The sequence below is a fragment of the Ciconia boyciana genome, chromosome 34 (assembly GCF_034638445.1).
Source record: "Ciconia boyciana chromosome 34, ASM3463844v1, whole genome shotgun sequence".
Taxonomy (NCBI): Eukaryota; Metazoa; Chordata; class Aves; order Ciconiiformes; family Ciconiidae; genus Ciconia; species Ciconia boyciana.
Genome location: NC_132967.1, coordinates 501,785 through 524,316, shown reverse-complemented (window position 1 = coordinate 524,316; position 22,532 = coordinate 501,785). Strand labels below are relative to the sequence as shown.

At 63.8% G+C, this 22,532-nt stretch overlaps 1 protein-coding gene and 1 long non-coding RNA gene across 2 annotated transcripts; one reads left to right on the top strand and one right to left on the bottom strand.

The window, feature by feature from the left end:
* Window positions 1–1,743: 1,743 nt before the first annotated feature.
* On the bottom strand, window positions 1,744–21,580 carry CACNA1F (calcium voltage-gated channel subunit alpha1 F). Its single transcript, XM_072849035.1, is given in 49 exon segments — window positions 1,744–2,125; window positions 2,232–2,498; window positions 2,600–2,712; window positions 2,799–2,878; window positions 2,880–2,909; window positions 2,911–2,952; window positions 3,054–3,179; window positions 3,284–3,420; window positions 3,521–3,634; window positions 3,731–3,861; window positions 3,967–4,068; window positions 4,175–4,277; window positions 4,372–4,468; window positions 4,561–4,688; window positions 4,942–5,101; window positions 5,499–5,590; window positions 5,699–5,764; window positions 5,853–5,981; window positions 6,822–6,924; window positions 6,926–7,110; window positions 7,208–7,366; window positions 7,471–7,672; window positions 7,760–7,906; window positions 10,368–10,420; window positions 10,526–10,633; window positions 11,300–11,387; window positions 12,500–12,606; window positions 12,730–12,789; window positions 13,039–13,168; window positions 13,997–14,129; window positions 14,212–14,269; window positions 14,364–14,418; window positions 14,518–14,599; window positions 14,856–14,976; window positions 15,766–15,973; window positions 16,128–16,353; window positions 16,460–16,620; window positions 16,853–16,879; window positions 17,475–17,562; window positions 17,656–17,739; window positions 17,822–17,982; window positions 18,063–18,166; window positions 18,429–18,625; window positions 19,381–19,533; window positions 19,649–19,791; window positions 19,886–20,025; window positions 20,715–20,820; window positions 21,025–21,268; window positions 21,535–21,580. Coding segments are annotated over 49 exon segments (6,027 nt in total). The 5' UTR covers window positions 21,563–21,580; the 3' UTR covers window positions 1,744–1,876.
* Window positions 1,911–7,625, top strand: LOC140645565 (uncharacterized). The gene is made up of 3 exons (XR_012040024.1): window positions 1,911–2,002; window positions 6,098–6,879; window positions 7,486–7,625. It is a non-coding gene; the product is annotated as an uncharacterized lncRNA (long non-coding RNA).
* Window positions 21,581–22,532: the final 952 nt, after the last annotated feature.

Sequence of the window (22,532 nt, the reverse complement as noted above, 5' to 3'; positions counted from 1 at the left end):
GGGGCCACACACACAGATGGGGGTCCGGGGGTCCCCCCAAACCGGGGGGGGGCCCCAACCAGCACAGCAGGGCCAGCCCCCTCCCCCCCTCGCACCGGGTTTTTTATAGGATTGGGGGGGTGGGGGAGAGGGGGGGGGCGGATTTGGGGCCCCCCTGCCCCCCGCCGACACTAACAGTCTCGGGCTCTTTGTAGCGGGGTGGGGATGGGGGGCCTTATTTTATTGTATTATGATTTTTTTTATTATTATTAAACTTTGGAGGCTAAAAGGGATTTGGGTGATTTGGGGGGGCCCCCACCTACCTGCGCAGCCATGTGGGGAGCATTCGCACTGCGCATGCGCTTTCGGGGGGGGGGTGGTGGTGGTGGTGGTGTGTGCGGCGGGCGCTGAGGCGCTTCCCCATTGGCCGCGGTCTCCGCCAATGGGCGAGCGGGGAGGGGCGAGGCTCCGGGCAGGTGGCGGCGGTAGTGCGAGGCGGAGGCTGTTGGTTCTTCCACTGAGATAATCCTGGAGCGATTCCTCCCCCCCCCACCCTCTCTTGAGGTAAAAACCTCTTCCGTGAGGTAAAAATCTACCTTTTTGACGTAAAATCCCCCTCCCTGAGGTGAAAAATCCCCTTTCCTGAGGTAAAACCCCCTTCTGTGAAGTAAAGTTTACCTTTCCTGAGGTAAAAATCCCCTTTCCTGAAGTAAAACCTTTGTCCCTGAGGTAAAGCACCCCTTTCCTGAGGTAAAACCCTCCTCTGTGAAGTAAAATTTACCTTTCCTGAGGTAAAAGCTCCCTTTCCTGAGGTAGAACTACTCTGTGAGGTAAAATCCCCCTCCCCGAGGTAAATATTCCTTTTTTTTTTTCTTTTTGAGGTAAAACTGTCTGTCTTGAGGTAAAACCCTCGTCTGTGAGGTAAAATTTACCTTTTCTGAGGTAAAATCCCCCTCCATGAGATAAAAAATCCTCTTTCCTATGGTAAACCCCTCCTCTGTAATGTGAAATTTACCTTTTCCGAGGTAAAAAAAATCCTTTTTCCTGATGTAAAATCCCACTCCGTGAGGAAAATATCCCTTTTTTTTTCAGGAAAACCCCTCCTTTTTAGAGAAAAAACACTCCTTTTTAGAGGACACCCCACCCCCAGGTAAATATTCCTTTTCCTGAGGTAAAACTTTTCTTGAGGTAAAACCCCTCCTTTTTTTGAGATAAAACTTTTTTTCCTTGTGAGGGAAAACCCCTCCTTTTTTTGAGGGAAAACCTTCCCTTTTTCTGAGAGAAAAACCTCCCTTTTTTTGAGGGAAGAACCTCCCTTTTTTTGAGGTAAAACGCCTCCTTTTTTTGAGGTAAAACGCCTCCTTTTTTTGAGGTAAAACGCCTCCTTTTTTTTTATGTAAAACGCCTCCTTTTTTTTATGTAAAATGCCTCCTTTTTTTTTATGTAAAACCCTCTTTTTTGAGGGAAAACCTTCCCTTTTGAGGGAAAAACCTCCCTTTTTTGAGGTAAACCCCCTTTTTTTTTTAAGATAAAACCTTCCCTATTTTGAGGTAAAGCCCTATCTTTTTTTCAGGTAAAACCCTTTTTTTCTTTGAGGGAAAACCCTCTTCTTTTTTTTGAGGTAAAACTTTTTTTTTTGAGGTAAAACGTTTTTTTTTTTTTTGAGGTAAAATGTTTTTTTTTTTTGAGGTAAAACGTTTTTTTTTTTGAGGTAAAACTTTTTTTTTTTTTTTAAGGTAAACCCCTCTTTTATTTCTGAGGACCCCCCCCGTTTTCGAGGGCAAGCCCTCCTCTGGTTGCGGTAGCCCCTTTCCTGAGGTAATCCCGCCCCGCCCCCGGTGACGCGCGGAAGCGCCGCCCTCCGGCACCGGGGCTCTTGCGGGGCGGGGCCTGGCTCCTAGAGCCCGCCCACACAGGCCATCTCGTCGGCCAGCTCCTCCTCGGCCGGCGGCCGCAGCGGTTCCTCGTCGCTGTAGACGGCGGCGGCTGCGGCGGGGGGAGCGGGCCGGCGGCGGGTGAGGAGGTCGGTAGCGGCGCTTTCCATCTCGTCCATCGTCATGTCGCAGGCGTCGGCGATCTCCCGTTTGGCCACGGCCACGAATTTGGGATCCCGGGCGAACAGCCCCAGCCCCTCCGAGATGAGCACCTGCGGGGATGGGGTGGGGGAAGGAGCTGGCACCGGCTCGGCGGCTGGAGGCGGGGGGGGAGCCCCACCCGCTGTGTGTGTCCCGTCCCCCGCCCCGTGGACTCACGGCTTCCACGAGGCTGTCGGCGGAGCCGCGGGCCACCGTGTCCCGCGGGCCGCAGGGCCGCAGGCGGAGGGGGCCGGGGGGCCCGCGGTCCCCCACGAACCAGCGTGAGAGCGGGGGGAGGCTCCCGCCACCTCCTCCTCCTCCTCCCGGCGGCGGCCCCCCCTCCACCAGGATGAGGGGGGCGTAGAGGACGTGGCCGCGGGTGGGGGCCGTGGCCCAGGCGTGCGAGGAGCCCCCCAGGCGCCACGTCTCGGAGCTGCCATAGCCCTGTGGGGAGAGGAGGAGGAGGAGGATACCAGGCGCGGGGAGTGGTGCGTCACGCGTGGTGGTAGCTGGTGTGTGCCGCCCTGTGTCACGCGTGGTGGTACCTGGGGCCGTGCGGGGCCGGGGGGGCCCGAGGGGTTGTAGGTGCCCGGGATGGGCTCGTCCTCGCAGCTGCCCTGGCGCCGCAGGCACTGGATGGTGAAGGAGGGCTTGCGACCTGTGGAACGGGGCGGGGGGCGCGGTCACGGGGGGGCGGGGCGTCTTGCGGGAGACCCCGCCCCTCCCTCTAAGCCCCGCCCCTACCTGCGGGGGTGGGGGGCAGGAGCCGGCGCCGCTTGAGCTGCTGCCCTTCGAGGGTCCCGTTGTGGAGGGCGAAGTGCCGGGGGCAGCGGCAGCGACCCCCCGCGGGCCCTCTCCCGCCCAGCGGGGGCTGGGGGCGGGCACGGTGCCCGGCGGCCTGGGGAGGGGGACAGAAGGCGTTAGGGGCCGATGGGACACCCACCACGGGGGGAGGGGGTGTTCCCCCAGGTGTTACGGGGGACACGGGTGTCACGGTACCTGTCCCCGCCCCAGCGGTGGCGGGGGGCTGAGCCCTCCACGTCCTCTTCGTGGCTGCCGTCCCCCGCCTCCTCCCCGTCCTCGGGGGGGGCTGGCTCTTCCTGCCCGCCCCCCTCCGAGCGCCGCCTGCACACAGCGCCGTGGGGACCCCTGTTGCCCCCCCCCATCCACCCCACACACCCCCCTTCCCCGTGGGGACCCCCAGTGTCTGGGTGCCCCCCCCGCTGTACCTGCTGCCGAGGCGATGTGGGGCGATGTGGGGAAGGGGCGCGGGGTCCTCCCCCTCGGCGGGCAGGGGGCTGGTGGCCGGGGGGGGCTCCCCCAGGAGGGGGGGGCTGGGGGCGGAGCCGTAGAGGGTCTCGGGGGCCTGCGGGCAGAGGAGGCGGGGCTTGTTGGCGGGCGTGGCCTTTGAGACAGGGGTGTGCTCGGTAGGCGTGGCCTGGAGGCGAGGGGCGGGGCTTGCTCACAGCGTAGCTCAGCTGCTCCTCCTGCGTGGCGGCGGGACCCTCGTCCCCCTCCAGGTCGCAGCTCAGCGCCCGCCGCATCTCGGGGCCCAGCGCCTGCAGCGTCTGCAGCCCGGCCTGGGGAGCGTGGGTGTGGGTGTGAGGGGAGGGGGGTCACCGCGGCGACCCCCACCCCTCCCCACAGCCTCATGCACACCCCCTCCGCCCGCCCACCTGGAGCGCACACTCGTTGCTGGGGCCGGTGTTGGGGCCCAGCATTCCCCGCTCCTTCCGCCGTCGGAACTTGCGGAAATAGTCCTGGATCAGGAAGGTGGCGTAGAACTTGCCCACGGTGACCTCCTCCTCTGCGGGAGGGGATGGCAGGGTCAGGGGTGCCGGGGTCCCCGAGGGGTGACACACCCCCCCCCCCCAAGGAGTCTGGGGGGAACGGACGGGACACGCTCGCTCACCCTCGGGCGGGGGGATGACCTCGTCCAGCAGCTTTGGCTTCGTCCTCTTCCAGATCTTCTTGACCACAGCCCGCAGCTCTTTGTTGGCCACGTCCAGGTTCCCTGACAGGGACACACACGCAGAGAGCAGGGAATCGGGGGTACCCCCACCCTGTCACACCCCGTTGTCCCACGGGGGGGACCCAGTGTCCCCTGCCCAGTTCCCAACCTTCAGTCTTGATCTTGAGGGAGGTGCGGACCAGGGCGAAGAGGGTGGCGTTGAAGGTCACGGTCCCATCCGAGTTGAGGGGCATGTTCATGGCCACCAGGCGCTGGAGGAGGGGGGTTGTTGTTGGGGGGGGGGGCTGTGTGTGAACCCAGGCATCCGGGCACCCCCAAAACCCCCTTTCGGGGACCCCGGCTGACCTTGCAGGCGACTCGGTGGGGGCAGAGCTTCCCGAAGCCCAGGGGGGGCTGGATCCGCCGCAGCAGCGTCACCACGTCCAGGTGCTTGATGCGGCCCCTGCGGGGTGTGGGTGTCACAGGGGTGGGGGGAGAAACCCGGACTCCTGGGTCCCCCCCGGCTGGGGGGATGGGGGGGTGACGGTGACAGACCTGGCGGCGGGGTCGTACTCGGACCAGACGCGCTTGAACTCATCCAGGTGGTGGGGGCCCAGGATGGACCAGTCGCGCGTCAGGTAGTCGAAGTTGTCCATGATCACCGCCACAAAGAGGTTGATGATCTGGGGCAGGGGGGTGCGCCGTTGCGGGGGGAGTCAGGAGCCCCCCTAGGGGGTCTTGCTGTGGGGCAGGGGCTGCTGCTGTGGGGCAGGGGCTGTTGCTGTAGGGCAGGGCTGCTGCTGTGGTGCGGGGGGCTCTTACTATGGGGCAGGGCTGTTGCTAGGGGCCGAGCGGTGTTTCGGGGGCCCAGCAGGGAGGTGGCGTGTGGGGCCGTGGGGCAGCGGCGCCGTGGGGCAGCGGCGCTGTGGGGCTCACCAGGAAAGCGCAGAGCATGAAGAAGCTGATGAAGTAGACGATGGCGAAGTTGCTGCCGCAGGTGAACTCCTCGCCCGGCCCTGCGTCCGACTCGGGGTCGCAGCGCTTGCCCGGCAGGCTGGCCAGCATGATCTCCTGCCAGGCCTCCCCCGTGGCGCACCTGCACCCCACACACCCAGCGTGACCCTATAGGGCCTCTCCGGACCCTATAGGGCCCCTGCAGGACCACCCCCCCCCCCCCCCCCCCCCACTGAACTCCTGGTGTCATCTCCTGCCAGGCCTTCCCTATAGATGCGGTACCTATGGAGCAACCCTGCAGGGACTTGCAGACCTCAGGAGAGCCCTATAGGAGCCCCACGGGGAGCCATGGATGCCATAGGGACTCTGTGGGGAGGCCACAGACCACATGGGGTCCCTGCAGGGACCCTATAGGGATTCTATAGGAACCGTGTAGCGACCCACAGCCCCCAAGGGGGTGCTGTAGGAGCTCCACAGGCACCCAATAAAGACCCCCCCAGATCCCATAGGGCCTCCATAGGGCCCCCCCCCGACCCCACCTGAAGAGCAGCAGCACGGCCTGGGGGAAGGTCTGGAAGTTGTTGTTGCGGTTGATCTGGGTCCCGTCCTGCAGCGCCACCTTCCCGAAGGTCTGGGGTGGGGGGGACACAGGGGACAGGGGGCGGTGGCGGGACCCCCCCCCACACGCCCCTCGCACGGGGCGGGGGGACACACGTGGCTCTCACACGAGGCCCCTCACCTGCATGCCGATGACGGCGTAGATGAAGAAGATCATGGCGATGAGGAGGGCGACGTAGGGCAGGGCCTGTGGGGGGGTGGAGCGGGGGGGGGGTGAGGGGGGGGTGTCCCCTCCCGGTGTCCCCCCACCCGGTGTCCCCCCCACGCTGTCCCACCTGGAAGGACTTGACGAAGGTCCAGAGCAGGGTGCGGATGCCCTCGCCCTTGGACAGCAGCTTCACCAGCCGCATCACCCGGAAGAGCCGGAAGAAAGTGATGGAGATGCGGGAGCTGTCCTCCGAGCTCTGCATGGCGGGGTGGTGAGGGGGACCCCAAAACTCCTGCACACCCCCACACCCCCCCAAACCCCAGAGGACACCCCCGTACCTCACCAACGTGACCCCCGTTCTGTCGCACGCAGGCGCGAGGAACCACAGATGGAGATGGAGACAGACAGATGGACGCGAGGACCCGCAGATGGAGACGGGCGGAGACAGACAGGTGGACGCGAGGACCCGCAGATGGAGACGGGCGGAGACAGACAGGTGGACGCGAGGACCCGCAGATGGAGATGGATGGAGACAGACAGATGGACACGAGGACCCACAGATGGAGATGGAGACAGACAGATGGACGCGAGGACCCGCAGATGGAGATCAAGACAGACAGATGGACACGAGGACCCACAGATGGAGACGGGCGGAGACAGACAGGTGGATGCGAGGACCCGCAGATGGAGATGGATGGAGACAGACAGATGGACACGAGGACCCGCAGATGGAGATGGATGGAGACAGACGGACACGAGGACCCGCAGATGGAGACGGGCGGAGACAGACAGGTGGACGCAAGGACCCGCAGATGGAGATGGATGGAGACAGACAGATGGACGTGAGGACCCACAGATGGAGATGGATGGAGACAGACAGATGGACGCGAGGACCCGCAGATGGAGATGGAGACAGACAGATGGACGCGAGGACCCACAGATGGAGACGGGCGGAGACAGACAGGTGGACGCGAGGACCCGCAGATGGAGATGGATGGAGACAGATAGATGGACGCAAGGACCACGGACACAGCAGGGGCGAGGACCCCAGGCATCCGGGACCCCCCTCAGGATAAAAGGGGAGGGGTTGACTCACGTTGACCTCGGTGACGGCAATGTCCACCACGCTGCCCACCACGATGAGGGCGTCAAAGGTATTCCAGGCGTCGCAGAAGTAGTGCTGCGTACGGGGCGGGCAGTGAGGGTCCCCTCTCCTCGTGCGACACCCCCCCACTCCTCGTGCGACACCCCCCCCACTCCTCGTGCGAGCCTACCCGGGGTTTGAAGGCGATGATCTTGAGCACCATCTCGACGGTGAAGAGCCCCGTGAACACCATATTGAGCAGGTCCATCACGTAGTTGAAGGGCTTGGACTGCTCGTAGTGCTTTAGGAGGGGGAGAAGGGGGGGTCCTCAGCTGCCCCCCCCAAGGCCCCTCAGGGTCCACAAGTGTGTCCCCAAATCCTCCCCCCCCCCGCCCCACCTGGACGGCCAGGGCGATGGTGTTGAGGAGGATGAGGACGAACATGATGTACTCGAAGGCGGTGGAGTTGACCATGGCCCAGACGCGGTACTGGCTGCGGTTCTTGGGGATGTAGCGCCGCAGCGGCTGCGCCTTCAGGGCGTACTCCACGCACTGCCGCTGCGGGGTGGGGGGGACACGAGACGGCCGGCTGCTACGGGGGCCACCACCGCGTACGGGGAGCAGGGGGGGTGACGGGGGGACACGGCGGCATCGCCCGGCACCTGGTTCTTGTCCAGCTCGCAGTTGCGGTACTCGCTCTCCCCCTGCGCCCGGAAGGTGATGATGACGAAGCCGACGAAGATGTTCATCATGAAGAAGGCGATGACGATGATGTAGACGATGAAGAAGATGGAGATCTCCACCCGGTAGTTGTAGATGGGACCCTGGTCCTCGGCGTTGGCGTCGATGGCCTTGTACAGCAGCCTGGGGAGGGGACGATGTGTGTGGGGGGGTGAGGTACCCCCCAGCGCGGGGGGTCGGGGTGTCATTGTCCCCCCGCGGGTGACTCACGCGGGCCAGCCCTCAAAGGTGGAGACGGTGAAGAGCGCCATCATCCCCGCCAGCACGTTGTCGAAGTTGAAGTCGCTGTTGTGCCACAGGCGCTCCCGCACCGAGGGGTGGGCGACGTCCCCGTCCTTGTACACCAGGAAGGTGCCCCTGCGCGGGGCGGGGAGGGGGCAGCGGGTAAGGGACGCCGGGGACACCCGCGCCGAGGGGGCGATGCCGCCCCGGCACCACGAATGAGCCCCTGCCCGCGGCCGTCAGCTGGGCAGGGGACACCGCGGGGACACGGCCACGCCGAGGCTGGGGGGGGGGGGGGGGGCACTGCGGGGACACGGACACCTGGGGAGGCACGGGGACGCTGCCGGGACGTGGGGACGGGGACACGGGGACAGCCCACGCTCACGCCCAGCGTACACTCGCAGCACGCGCTCGCACTCAGCTCGCGCGCCACAGACGGAACCTAAACTCACTCACTCTGCGCTCACAATCTACTCGGGCTACACACACTCGGCCTACACTCACACTCCAAGCTACACTCACACTCAAGCTACACTCACACTCAGCCCACACTCACACTCAGCCCACACTCATGTCTACTCACACTCAAGCTACGCTCACATCTGTACTCTCAATCTACACTCGCGCTCCCACTCAGACTCAGCCTATGCTCACACTCAAGCTACACTCACATTCAGCCTAAACTCACCCTCACGCTCAACCTACTCATCCTCACCCTACACTCGCATCTACACTCACACTCAGGCTACACTCACACCCAAGCTACACTCTCACTCAGCCCACACATCTACACTCACACTCAAGCTACACTCACATTCACACTCAAGCTACACTCTCACTCAGCCTACACTCACACTCAGCCTCACCCTACACTCATGTCTACATTCACACAGCCTACACTCACACTCAGCCTAACCTAACATCTACACCCACACTCAGACTACACTCAAGCTATGTTCACTCAGCCTACACACTCAAGCTACCCTCACATCTACACTCACACTCAGCCCACACTCACACTCAGCCTAAACTAACATCTACATTCACACTCAAGCTACTCATACTCAGCCTACGCTCACACTCAAGTTACATCTACACTGACATCCCATCAATACTCACACTCAACCTACACTCACACAGCCTACACTTCATGTCCACACTCACACTTAGCCTACACTCATCTACACTCACACTCCATCTACACTCACAGTCTACACTCACGGTCAGCCGACACTCACACTTGCATATAAGCTACACTCTCAGCCTACACTCACACATTTAAGCTACACTCACGCTCAAGCTACACTCACCCTCAGCCTACACTCATACTCACTACACTCACTCAGCCTACAATCTCAGTCAATCCAGTCAATGCCCAGCCTTCACTCACAGCCTACACTCAATCTACTCTTCCACTCAGCCTACACTCAATCTACACTCACAGCCTCTAGACTCACACTCAGTCTTGTCACAGCCCACACGCACACTCAGCCTACACTCACACTCAATTCATGCTCACAACCTCCACACTTATGTTCAGTTCACACTCACACTCCACCTACACTCACAGCATACTCAAGCCACACTCACACTCAATCCACACTAATCCTACACTCACACTCAATGTACACTCACACTCACTACAGTTGCTCTCACCCTACACTCACACTCACCCTACACTCACTCACGCTACTCAGCCTATACTCATGTCTACACTCACACTCAGCCTACAGTCATGCCTACACTCACACTCAAGCTACGCACTCACTCAAGCACACACTCACATTCATCCTACACTCAGCCGACCCTCACTCAGTGCACACTCAGCCCGCACTCACACTGTACCTACAACCTACACTTTACACTCAGCCCAACCTGCCCTCACTCACTCACTCACTCTACTCACATTCAATCTACACTCACTCTACACCCACACTCACACTCAGCCTATACTCACATTCAAGCTACACTCATACTCAGCCTACACGCACATGCAATCTACACCCACACTCAGCCTGCACTCAAGCTACACTCATATTCAGCCCACACTCAGCCTCACAGCCTACACTCAGACTCACTCTACACTCACACCCACACTCAGCCTGCCCTCACTCAATGCACACACAGCCTGCACTCACACTGTACCTACAACCTGCTCACACTCAAGCTACACCCATACTCAGCCTACACTCACATGCAAGCTACACCCACACTCAGACTATGCTCAAGCTACACCCACACTCAGCCTACACTCATGCTCAGCCTACACCCACACTCTACACCCACACTCTGCCTACACCCACACTCTACACCCACATGCACACTCAGCCTACACTCACACTCTACACCCACACTCAGCCTACACTCAGACTCAGCCTACACTCACACTCTACACCCACACCCAGCCTATACTCACACTCTACACCCACACTCACACCCAGCCTACCCTCCCTCAACGCACACACTCAGCCTGCACTCACACTGTACCTACAACCCACACTCACTTCACACTCTCACCCCCACCTGCCCTCACTCACACTCACACTCAGCCCACACTCGCGCCCTCTCGGGGAGCGGCGGGGGGTGGGACACCCACTTGCACTCTCCCGGCGTGTGCTTGGCCTCGTCGGTGCAGCTGTAGAACTTGCCCTGGGGAAACGGGGGGGTCAGGGGGACCCCGCGGGGGGTTGGGGACCCCCCCGCCCCGGGGGGGGTGGTTCCGGGGGACCCCCGGGGGTGCAGGGGCCCCCCCACCTTGAAGAGCTGCACCCCGATGCAGGCGAACATGAACTGCAGCAGCGTGGTGACGATCATGATGTTGCCGATGGTGCGGATGGCCACGAAGACGCACTGCACCACGTGCTGGGGAGAGAGGGACAGGCGGACATCAGGACACCCGGACGGCAGGGACATCGGGAACGCCGTGTGCTGGGGACACCAGGACACCCTCGTTTCAGGGACACGGGGACACCGAGACACTGGGACAACAGGGACGCCGAGGACACCATGTGCTGGGGACACCCGTGTCACCAGGACGACAGGGACACCCGGACGTCAGGGACATCGGGACACGGGGACACTGGAGACGCCACGTGCTGGGGACACCCAGATGTCAGGACACCGGGTCACAGGGACAAGGGGACACCAGGACTTCAGCAACACCCGGACATCAGGACACCGAGACAGAGGGACAAAGGGACATTGGGACACCAAGACAGAGGGACAACAGGGACACCCGTGCCACCAATGTCACCTGTGCCACCAGCAGCACACCCGTGCTCCCAGTCTCATCACCCCGGTGACACCAGTAACACCCCACACCACATGCTGGCGGTCCCAGTGCTCCCAGTCCCACCAGTACAGCCGGTGGCCAGCCTGCAGCACACCACAGGGGCTGCTGAGTGCCCCCTGCCCCTCCCAGTGCCCCCCAGTGCTCCCAGTCCCACCAGTGCAGCCTGCAGCACGCCATGGGCGCTGCTGGGTGCTCCCTGCCCCTCCCAGTACCTCCCAGTGCTCCCAGTGCCGCACCTTGAGGCCCTTGGCGCGGTTGATGGCTCGCAGGGGCCGCAGGACGCGCAGGACCCGCAGGATCTTCACCACCGAGATGGCGCTGGAGCTGCCGCAGGCACCAGGGGACACCAGTGCTCCCAGTGCCCCCAGTGACATGCCCAGTGCCTCCCAGTGCCTCCCCCAGCGGTGCTCCCACTGCCCCCAGTGGCACTCCCAGTGCCTCCCAGTAGCCCCAGTGATACTCCCAGTGCCCCCACTGCACCCAGCAGCGCTCCCAGTGCTTTCCAATGTCCCCAGCACTGCTCCCAGTGCCTCCCAGTGCCTCCAGCAGCACTCCCAGTGTCCCCACTGGTGACACTAGTGCCTCCCAGTACTCCCAGCAGTGATCCCAGTGCCTCCCAGTGCCCTCAAAGGCACTCCCAGTGCCCCCAGTGGCGCTCCCAGTGCCCCCAGCGGCGCTCCCAGTGCCGCCGGCAGCGCTCCCAGTGCCCTCAAAGGCACTCCCAGTGCCCCCAGCAATGCTCCCAGTGCTGCTGGCAGTGATCCCAGTGCCTCCCAGTGCCCCCAGTGACACACCCAGTGCCCCCAGCAGTGATCCCAGTGACACGCCCAGTGCCCCCAGCAGCACTCCCAGTGCCCTCAGCAATGCTCCCAGTGCCACCAGCAGTGATCCCAGTGCCTCCCAGTGCTCCCAGCAGCACTCCCAGTGCCCTCAGAGGCACTCCCAGTATCCCCAGCAGTGTTCCCAGTATCCCCAGCAGTGAGCCCAGTGCCTCCCAGTGCTCCCAGCAGCACTCCCAGTGCCCTCAGAGGCACTCCCAGTATCCCCAGCAGTGCTCCCAGTACCCCCAGCAGTGAGCCCAGTGCCTCCCAGTGCTCCCAGCAGCACTCCCAGTGCCCTCAGAGGCACTCCCAGTATCCCCAGCAGTGTTCCCAGTATCCCCAGCAGTGAGCCCAGTGCCTCCCAGTGCTCCCAGCAGCACTCCCAGTGCCCTCAGAGGCACTCCCAGTATCCCCAGCAGTGCTCCCAGTACCCCCAGCAGTGAGCCCAGTGCCTCCCAGCGCCCTCAAAGGCACTCCCAGTGCCCCCAGTGCTCCTCCCAGCACCCCCAGTGGCACCCCCGGTGCCTCCCGGTGCCCCCAGCGCCACTCCCAGTACCTCCCAGTGCCCCCAGCGCCCCTCCCAGTGCCCCCCAGTTCCCCCCCCCACCGGCTCACTGGATGCCGAAGGAGATGAGGGAGACGCCGACCACCAGCAGGTCGAGGAGGTTGAACCAGTTGCGGCAGAAGGAGCCTTTGTGCAGGAAGGCGCCGAAGGCCGTCATCTGGGGGAGGCCGTGAACCCCGACATCGAGGACCCCCCGAAACCCCTGGGGAAACCCCTGGGGGCCCCCTCAAAACCTCTGGGGACCCCCAAAACTCTGGGGACCCCCCTCCCCCCGGCGTACCTTGAGCAGGATCTCCACGGTGAAGATGGAGGTGAAGGCGTAGTCGAAGTAGCCCAGGATCTGGGGGGGGGAAATGGGGTGACCCCGACACCCCCCCGGAGCCCCCCCGACCCCCCAGAGCCCCCCAAACACCCCCAGGGCCCCCCAAACCGCCCCCCACCCCTAGATGTTCCCAGCACCCCACATTTCTGCGCCCCCCTCCCCCACCAGGCGAGCGGATCCTGTCCCCCATGTGGTTAAGGGGTGAATTAGCCCCTCCCTCCACCACCACCCCTGTCCCAGTTCGTCCCAGTTTGCCCAGTATCCCACGTGGTTGCGGGGCGAGTGGGCGCGGACGGGGTCCTCGGCGGCCAGCGAGACGCTGCTGAGGATGATGAAGACGAGGATGAGGTTGGTGAAGACGTGGTGGTGGATGAGGGCGTGGCACCGCACCCGCAGCCTGCGCCGAGCACACGTCAGCGCCAGTGCTCCCAGTTACTCCCAGTGCTCCCCTCTCCCCTCCGTCCCAGTTTACTGGGCGCCCTCCCTCAGGTCCCCCCCTGCAGCAGGTTCCCCCACTCCAGTTAGTCCCAGTTCCCACCAGTTTCCCCTCAAGTGTCCCCTGTCCCCACCATACGCCATCCAGCGCTCCCAGAGCCAGTCCCCCAGTGCTCCCAGTGCCCCCAGTCCTCCAGTCCCAGTGCTCCCAGTAGCCCCAGTTTGTGTCCCCAGTCCCAGACCCCGCCATGTCCCTTGGTCTGCCGTTCCCCAGTCCCAGCTCGCCAGTGTTCTTCGTGTCCCCAGTCCCAGTTCTCCCAGTCCCCCAGCACTCCAGTCCCAGTGCTCCCAGTATCCCCAGTTTGTGTTCCCAGTCCCAGTCCCCCCGTGTCCCTTGTAGCCCCAGTCCCCCAGTGTTCTTAGTGTCCCCAGTCCCAGTGCCCCCAGCCCGAGTCCTCCCAGTCCGTCCCCCAGTGCTCCCAGCCCCACTCCTCCCAGTCCTCCCAGTGCCCCCAGCTCCACTCCTCCCAGTGCTCCCAGTCCCCTATTGCCCTCAGTCCCAGTCTTCCCAGTCCCCCAGTCCCAGTGCTCCCAGTCCCAGTTCCCCAGTGCCCCCAGCCCCAGTCTTCCCAGTGCCCCCAGCTCCACTCCTCCCAGTGCTCCCAGTCCCAGTCCCCCAGTGCCCCCAGCCCCCCAGTGCCCCCAGCCCCACTCCTCCCAGTCCTTCCAGTCCCAGTCTCCCAGTGCCCCCAGCCCCACTCCTCCCAGTGCTCCCAGTCCCCCCTCTCACGGGTTGGTGCTGCCCAGCAGGAAGAAGGCGCTGCCCTCGGGGATCGGCACCACCTTAGTTTTGGGGGGCTCCTCCAGAGACTCCAGCCGGGGCCCCCCCAGGCTGTCCCGCTCCCCCCCGGCCTCCTCGTCACCTGCAAGGGACCCAGGGTCCGGGCATCGTCACCGCTCCCCCACCCACCCCCGGACCCCGCTGGCCGGGCGGGTGACGCTCACCTTCCTCGCTCCCCTCTTCCTCCTCCTCTTCCTCCTCCTCCGGCTGCTCCCCCTCAACCTGAGGAGGAAAAGGGGAGGGGGGGGAGGGGCTGAGCGCGCGAGGCCCGCGCACACGGGGCGAGGGGACGATGACGCACCCCGCTCACGCTCACCCTCACGCTCACGTCCTGGCTCCCCGCGCCGGCTTCCGCCTCCCCGGCCTTGTCCCTGGTTTTGGGGGGCGGGGAGGGGGGGGGGGCTCAGCCAGAGGACCCAGGCGTCCCCGTCCCCGTCCCCCCCCAAAGGGACCCAAGCGTCCGGGCTCACTTTTTATCGCTCCCCGAGTTGATGTTGTCGCCGTCGGCCAAGTTGTCGACTGCGATGGCCAAGAAGACGTTGAGGAGGATGTCTGCGGGGAGGAGAGGGTTACCCAGTGCTCCCAGTATCCTCCCAGTATCCTCCCAGTATCCTCCCAGTTCCCCTCTTGCTGGGTTTGCTCCTGCTCCCAGTCCCCTCCCAGTCCCGCCCCGTCTCCGCTTCTCATTCCCAACCCCGGTGTCTCCCATACCAGCTCCCCAGTTACTCCGTGCTCCATTCCCAGTCCCTCCCAGTTCCCCTGCGCCCCGCTCCCAGTCCCTCCCAGTGCTCCCAGTACGCCCACGCACAGTTCCCGCAGATGAAGAGGATGACGAAGTAGATGCAAACGAGCATCCCGGGGAAGACAGGGCCGCCGTAGGCCATGATCCCGTCGTACATCACCGCATTCCAGTCCTCCCCCGTCAGGATCTGGGGCGGGGGGAGGGACGGGGGGGCAAACACCAGGGTCACCCCAAAATTCAGCATGGCCCCCCCACACCAGTACACCCCCCCAGTACTCCCAGTACGCTGCCACCTCCCAGTCCTCCTCCGTCAGGACCCAGCGTCACCCTGGAGTGACTACAGGATGGTCAGGGGACACGTTTTTTTGGGCTCTCCCCACAGGTTTTGGGGTCCCCCATGGATTTTGGGGTCCCCCATGGATTTTGGGGTCCCCCACAAGTTTTGGGGTCCCCCACGGGTTTCGGGGTCCCCCACGGGTTTCGGGGTCCCCCACAAGTTTTGGGTTACCCCATGGGTTTTGGGTTACCCCATGGCTTTTGGGCTCTCCCCACAGGTTTTGGGGTCCCCCATGGATTTTGGGGTCCCCTATGGATTTTGGGGTCTCCCACGGATTTTGGGGTCTCCCAGGGGTTTCGGGGTCCCCCATGGGTTTTGGAGTCTCCCCATGGGTTTTGGGGTCCCCCACAAGTTTTGGGGTCTCCCATGGGTTTTGGGGTCCCCCATGGGTTTCGGGGTCCCCCACAAGTTTTGGGTTACCCCATGGGTTTTGGGTTACCCCATGGCTTTTGGGATCTCTCCATAGGTTTTGGGGTCCCCCACGGGTTTCGAAGTCTCCCACGGGTTTTGGGGTGTCCCCATAGGTTTTAGGGTCTCCCCACAGGTTTCAGAGTCCCCCCTCTGGGTTCTGGGGTCTCCCACGAGTTTTGGGGTCCCCCTATGAGTTTCGGGGTGTCCCCCCCCCGCGTTTCGGGGTACCTGGAAGACGGTGAGCAGAGCCTGAGGGAAGGTATCGAAGGTGCTGCGCTTGGTCTGGGTCTCGTCGAAGCTGAAGCGTCCCCCGAAAAGCTGCATGCCCAGCAGGGCGAAGATGATGATGAAGAGGAAGAGGAGGAGCAGGAGGGAAGCGATGGACTTCATGGAGTTCAACAAGGAGCCCACCAGGTTGCTCAGCGACGCCCAGTGCCTACGGGACACTGGGCTTACTGGGAAGACTGGGAAAGGACCTCAGGGCTTCCCGGCATCGAGTAGATCCCCCCCGCCCCCCGCCACCAACACCGCGATGGGGCGGGGCGGGGCGTCGTCACCGCCGTCCCCAAATCCCGCCTCGTCCCCCTCACCTGGTGACTTTAAAGACGCGGAGGAGCCGGACGCAGCGTAGGACGGAGATGCCCAGGGGTTCCATGGCCCCTCGTTCCACCAACGCCGTTTCCAACACCCCGCCGCACACCACGAAACAGTCGAAACGGTTGAAGAAGCTGGCGAAGTAACAGGCGGGGCCCAGGGCGTACAGCTTCAACACCATCTCGGCGGCGAACAGCGACAGCAGCGCCTTGTTGGCGTAGGCTTGCGGCGGCGGCGGGAACCCAAGCGTCCGGGAGGTGTTTGCGGATATACACCGACCCCCCCCCCCCAAAAAAAATAAAAATTTAGGGGTGTTGCGGGGTTGTACCTTGCGTTTGGGTGAGCCAAGGGGGTTGCCCGTGGTGCTCGGAGGCGATGGTGAGGGTGTTGAGGAAGACCAACAGTAAGACGGTCCAGTAGAAGGAGACGGATTTCACCGCCCCGCGGCACCGTCGGCGCCACAGGCGGTTCAGGCGGCGCAGGCGGTGCCTGGGGAGGGAGGGGGGTACGCGGGGTGGGGGGTGGGTGTGGATTTGGGGGTGCGGGGGGGGAGAGGTGTTGGAGGGGACAGGCGGGGCGGTGGTATTTTGGGGACAGAGGGGAGGTGTTGGGGTTACAGAGACGCTGTCAGGTGGGAGGTGTTGGGGGTGGAATTTGGGGGGCCCAGTTGTGTGCCCCCCTTTTTCCACCCCCCCGCTCCCCCTTTTTCCCCTTCACTCACCAGCATTTTGTCTTTGTAATTTTGCCCCTGAGGAGGGAAAGGCACAGAGTCACCCCCAAATTCTGGGGGGGGAAGATGACGGGGGGTCCCTGTGGCCATGGGGGTGGGTTTAGGGTACCTGGGGGATCATAGGGGTGCTGGGGTCGGTGTTGGGGTGCTGGGGGGCTTAGAGGGTCCCTGGGGCTGGGGGAGGGGGGCAGATGGCCTTGAGGTGCTGTGGGGGTTGGTTTTGGGGTCCGGGGGGGCACAGGGATCTGGAGGGGTCCCAGGGGCTATGGGAGGGACTGGGAGGAACTGGGAGAATCTTACGGTTGGTTTTGGGGTCCTGGGGGGGGGTCCCAGGGATCTGGGGGGGCTCCCAGGGGCTATGGGAAGGACTGGGGAGCTGGGGGGTCCCAGGGTCAGTTTTGGGGTCCCGGGGGGCACAGGGATCTGGGGGAGTCTCAGCATCAGTGTTGGTGTCTTGGGGGTCCCAGGGGCTGTGGGAGGTATTGGGGGTCCATTGGGGGGGTGAGAAAGGTCTTGGGGTGGCTATGGGGGGACCCGGGGGCTACTGGGGGGTCCCAGGGGGGGCTTGCAGAGTTGCGGGGGGGACCCGGGCCCCCCCCGTTTCGGCGCTCACAGGCAGCGGTCGCAGGCGGTCGGCTGCGTCTCCTCCTCGCCCACCGTCTCGGTGTTCACCGACGTCGTCTCGCTGCCGGGAAGGCTGGCTGGGGTGGGGGTCAAAGGTCAGCACCGTGCAGGGGACCCCCGGCATTGGGGGGATCCCCAACATGGCGGGGACCCCGGGGCGGGGACGTTACCGTGGGTCTCGGTGGAGTGACTGGCGTGACGGAGCCACTTCAGCCGCGGTTTCCGCTTCCCTATCAGGTCCTCGGCGGTCAGGCCTGTGGGGTTGGGGGAAGGGGGGGGGGGGCACGGAGGTTTTGGGGTGCTGAGGATTTTGGGGGACCCCCCACGCCCACTTACGGTGCTTCTCGTGCTCCCCCTCGTCCTCGTCACCCTCCAGGTCCTCGGCCTGGGTGATCCAGTCCATGTAGCCCCGGAGATCTTCCTCCAGCTGCTGCTTCTCCCTCAGCTTCTGGAAGTCTCCGCGGGCCTTGGCCTTCTCACGCTCCTTGGAGAACTCCCTTTGTGGGGGGGGGGCACATGCGTGACACCCCCCCTACACGCTAACGACACGCTAACGACACGCTAACGATGCCCTCACCCGCTCAGCACCCCCAGCACCAGGTTGAGGACGAAGAAGGAGCCGAAGATGACGAGGCTGACGAAGTAAATCCAGGGTAGCTCGTGGCCCATCGCGTCCTGCATCTGTAAGGGGGGGGGGGTGATGCGGTTGGGGGGCAGGTTTTGGGGTGACACAGTGGTAAGGGGGGGTTGGACCCCAAATCCACCCCTCCGCGGTGCGTGGGGTGACGGGAGCGACGCTCGGGCGCCGGTCGGTGGGGCGCGCCGCGGCCCGGGGAGGTTTGGGGAGGATTTGGGTGGGCTCGGGGCGGGGGAGTGTGTGGCGGGGGGGTGGGGGGTGGGTAAGGATTTTGGGGGGCTGAGGGAGGATTTTGGGGGGGCTGACCCAGTAGAGAACGTCGGTCCAGCCCTCCATGGTGATGCACTGGAAGACGGTGAGCATGGCGAAGAAGAAGTTGTCGAAGTTGGTGATGCCGCCGTTGGGTCCCTCCCAGCGGCCCCGGCACTCGGTGTTGTTCTGCAGGCAGGCGCGGCCGTGGCCCGAAAACGCGCAAGGGGAGGGGTCGTCCTCCGACTCCAGGTCTGGGGAGGGGGTGAGCACCCCAAAATGGTGTTGGGTCAACACCCCCAAAATGGTGGTTTTTGGGGGGGGGGGTCCCTGAGGTGTTATGGGGGGTGGTGAGGGATGCTGGTGCGCAGAGGGCTGGGAGCTCCCCTGTGGTGGGGCTGGGGGGTAAAATTGGGGTGCGGGGGTAGGAAGGGGCTGTGGGGGGCAACATTGGGGTGCAGGGGTGGGGAGGGTGGTCCCATGTGAGGGAGGGGGCTTGGGATTACTGGAGGGGGGACGGGGTCATGGGGGGCTCAGGGGGTTGGGGGGCCCAAGTGGCCTTGCTGAGGTGTCGCTGGGGGTCCTGGGTGCTGGGGGGGGTGTCAGGGGCTTTGGGGGGTCTCTGGGTGTGTGTTGGGGGCCCCAGTATCCTGCTGGGGTGTTGCTGGGGGGTCCTGGATGCTACAGGGGGCTCAGGGGCCTTGGGGGGGCTCAGGGTGTTGGGGGGCCCAGGTGACCTTGCTGGGGTGTCACTGGGGGGCGGTCCTGGGTGCCAGGGAGGGTCTCAGGGTGTTTGGGCGGGTCTCAGGGTTTGGGGGGGGCAAATGCCCTTGCTGGGGTGTCACTGGGGGGCGTCCTGGGCCCTGGCTGGGGGGGATCTCAGAGCACGGGGGTGCCTTTCACTTGGGAACCGGACTCCTCGGGGGGGGGTCCCAGACAATGTTGGGGGTCCCTGGAGGGTGGGGGGCACACGGCACGGTGACGCCCCCCCGCCCCCTCAGCCCCTCACCAGATCCGATGAAGAAGCAGGTCTTGTGCATGCGGCCGATGAAGAGCTCGAGGCCGATGATGGCGTAGATGATGATGACGAAGAGGACGAGGAGGGCGATGTGCAGCAGCGGCACCATGGCCTTCATGATGGAGTTGAGGACGATGTGGAGGCCTGCGGGGAAGAGCAGGGAAGGTGGTGGGGGTGGCAGGAGACACCCCTCCCCCCACCCCCCAAAAAAAAAACCATGCCAGAGGTGATCCCCCCCCCCCCCCAAAACCGGTCTCACTGGGGACACCGGAGACGAGGCGGAGGGGCCGGAGGACGCGGAAGGCGCGCAGGGCTTTGACGTCGAAGCCCCCCGGTTTCCCGCTCATGTGGTGAGCTTCGCCGGGTTTGTGGGACGCCTGCTCCAGGATGACGCTGAAGAGCCTGAGCGAGATTTTTTGGGGTTGGGAGGGGGGCTATTTGCACCCCCCCCAGCCCCCCCCTTTCCCATCCCCCTTCCTCGGGGACAATTCCTCACCCCACGACGACGATGACGAAGTCGAGGAGGTTCCAGCCGTTGCGGATGTAGGCGCTGGGGTGCAGGACCAGCCCGTAGGCGATGATCTTCAGGAAGGTTTCCACCGTGAAGATGATGAGGAAGACGTACTCCACCTGCTCCTGGTGCGGCGGAAAGGGGGGAGAGTGGGGGGGACCCATAACCCCCCACCCAGGGCCTCGGTGGGGTGGCCCAGCACCTCCGTCTCCTGGGGGACAAGGGCACCTGGGGCCACCACCCACCCCGGGGTCCCACCACCCTTCCCAGTGTCCCCTTCTCCTGGGGGACAAGAGACATTGGCATGTGGGACCCCCCCCCCTTCCCAGTGTCCCTTTCTGTTGGGGGACAAGAGACAGTGGCATTTGGGACCCCCCAACCCCCCACCCTTCCCAGCATCCCCTTCTCCCAGGACCCAGGCCTCCGGGGCGGCTAAGCCGGGATTAGCGCCCACCCCGATGCCAGGTAAGCGGCTTAAGACAACGGCCGGCACACGCGTGTGCGAGGGGAACACGTGTGGCACGCGCTTTGGGGGACCCAGGCATCCGGGCAGCCCTCTGCCACCCCACAGAACCCCCCAAAATGTCTGGGCACCCCGTCACCCCACAACCCCCCCATCCCCACTGAGGGTGAACCCCGGGGCGGACCCCCACATTCCCGATTCCCTCTGGCGCTCAAAGCGCCTTCGTTAAGCGGCGGCGTTATCCCTTAACGAGCTAAACCAGCACCTAACTGGGACCAGTTGATGATACTGCGCCCAATGAAAGGTGGGGGTGCCCCCTTTTATTTGGGGGGGCGGATTGGGGGTCCTCACCAGGTTGTGGTTGGCGGCGTTGGAGTCGTCCTCAGGGAAGGGGATGTAGACCCCCAGGGCCACGCAGTTGGCGAAGATGGTGGCGAGGATGAGGATGTCGAAGGGCCTGGGGTTAAGGAAGGTGTGGGGGGCAGCAGGTGGGGGACAACTTCCTCCCCCCCCCCAAAATCTGCACACACACACCCCCTTCCATCCCTGCAGCCCCCCCATCCGCACGGTCTCATGGCCGACCCCGTCCCCACCGCCGCGTCTCCCCGTGGCCCCCCAAAACTTGTGTCGTGTCATGTCCCCCCCCCAAAAAAACCCTCACTTCCACTCGACGATGCTGATGGCCGCCCGGCGGATGGGGTTGTTGAGGCGGAGGCAGAATAGGGCGCGGGGAGAGCGGTGGACCCCCCCGGAGCCCTGACCCTTGTGCTTGGTGTGGGGGGGACGCCGGTGACGGTGACCCGGGGGGGTCCCTCCGCCCGCCAGACCCCCGTTGCCTTCGCCTACCGGCCACCCCAAAGGCTGTCCCATGGCTTCGGCGAAGGATGGCAGCCCCTTGGGGGGTCCTGGGGTAGGGGGACGGTCAAGGGGGCGGCAAGGACCCCCCCAAACCTTCCTGGACCCCCCCCAAACCTTTCTGGACCCCCTCCCAAAGCCCTCCAACACCAGGACCCCCTGGACACACAGGGACCACCCCTGAACACCCACATTCCATAGACCAGGGACCCCCCCATACTCTCGGAGACCCCCATATCTCATTGGGGACCTCTCCTTGAACCCCCATTTCTTCCCAAGGACCCCCACATCCTCTCCGAGACCCCCCTTGACTCACCCCCTCCGTTCTCCTCCGACTCTGACATGGTGAGGGGTGGCCGGGGTTTTTTCCAGAGGTTGGGGGGTACCTGTAGGAGAGGGGGGGGGGGTTCAAGTGGGTTATTTTAGGGGTGTCTGGTAGGGTTGGGGTATTTTGAGGGTACCTATGGGGTCTGGGGGGTGTTTGGATGGTCTGAGGGATTCTCAAGGGGATTTGCGGGATCTGTGGAGGTCTGGGAGCATTTAGGATATATATTGGGGGTATTTGGGGAGAGTGGGGGATATTTAAGGGGGGTTGGGGGTATTTAGAGGGGGATTAGGGGTGTTTGGGGGGGGGTTAGGGGTGTTTAGTGGGGTCTGTGGGTGCGGGGGTAGCTCCTGGGCCCTCCCCACGTCTCGTCCTGCAGCCCCCGGCTGTCACTGCCGGGAGATTAAGGGCTTAAGGAGGCTGTGTGCCAGAGACGGGGAGGGCAGCACTGCCCACGTGCCGGGGCACACGCGCGTGCAAGGGGCACGCGTGCGAGGGGAGCAAGGGCACAACCATGAGAGGCAGCGGGGCACACGCGTGTGGGTGGGGTGACAGGGCCGGGACACACAGGTATGCGGGGACACGGATGTGACGCGCGCATGTGAGAGGAAACAAGTATGGAGCACACGCGTGTGAGGGATGCGCTGCTGACAGTTCTTACCTCGGCTACCCCTCACGCCCCATGGACGCCATTTTCTGCCTCAGTGACCCTAAGCAGGCGCCATTTCCCCCTCATCACCCCTCACGGGCACCATTTTCCCCCTCAACCTCCCCTCACGGGCACCATTTCCCCCCTCAAATGCCTCTCATGGATGCCCTTTTCCCTCTCAGCCGCCCCTCACACCCCACAGCCACCATTTCTCCTCTCGGCTGTCCCTCACGGCCACTATTTCCCACTTCACCACCCCTCACAGGCTCCATTTTCCCCTCAGCCGCCCCTCACAGCCACCACTTCCCCCTCAGCTGCCCCTCACGGCTGCCATTTCCCC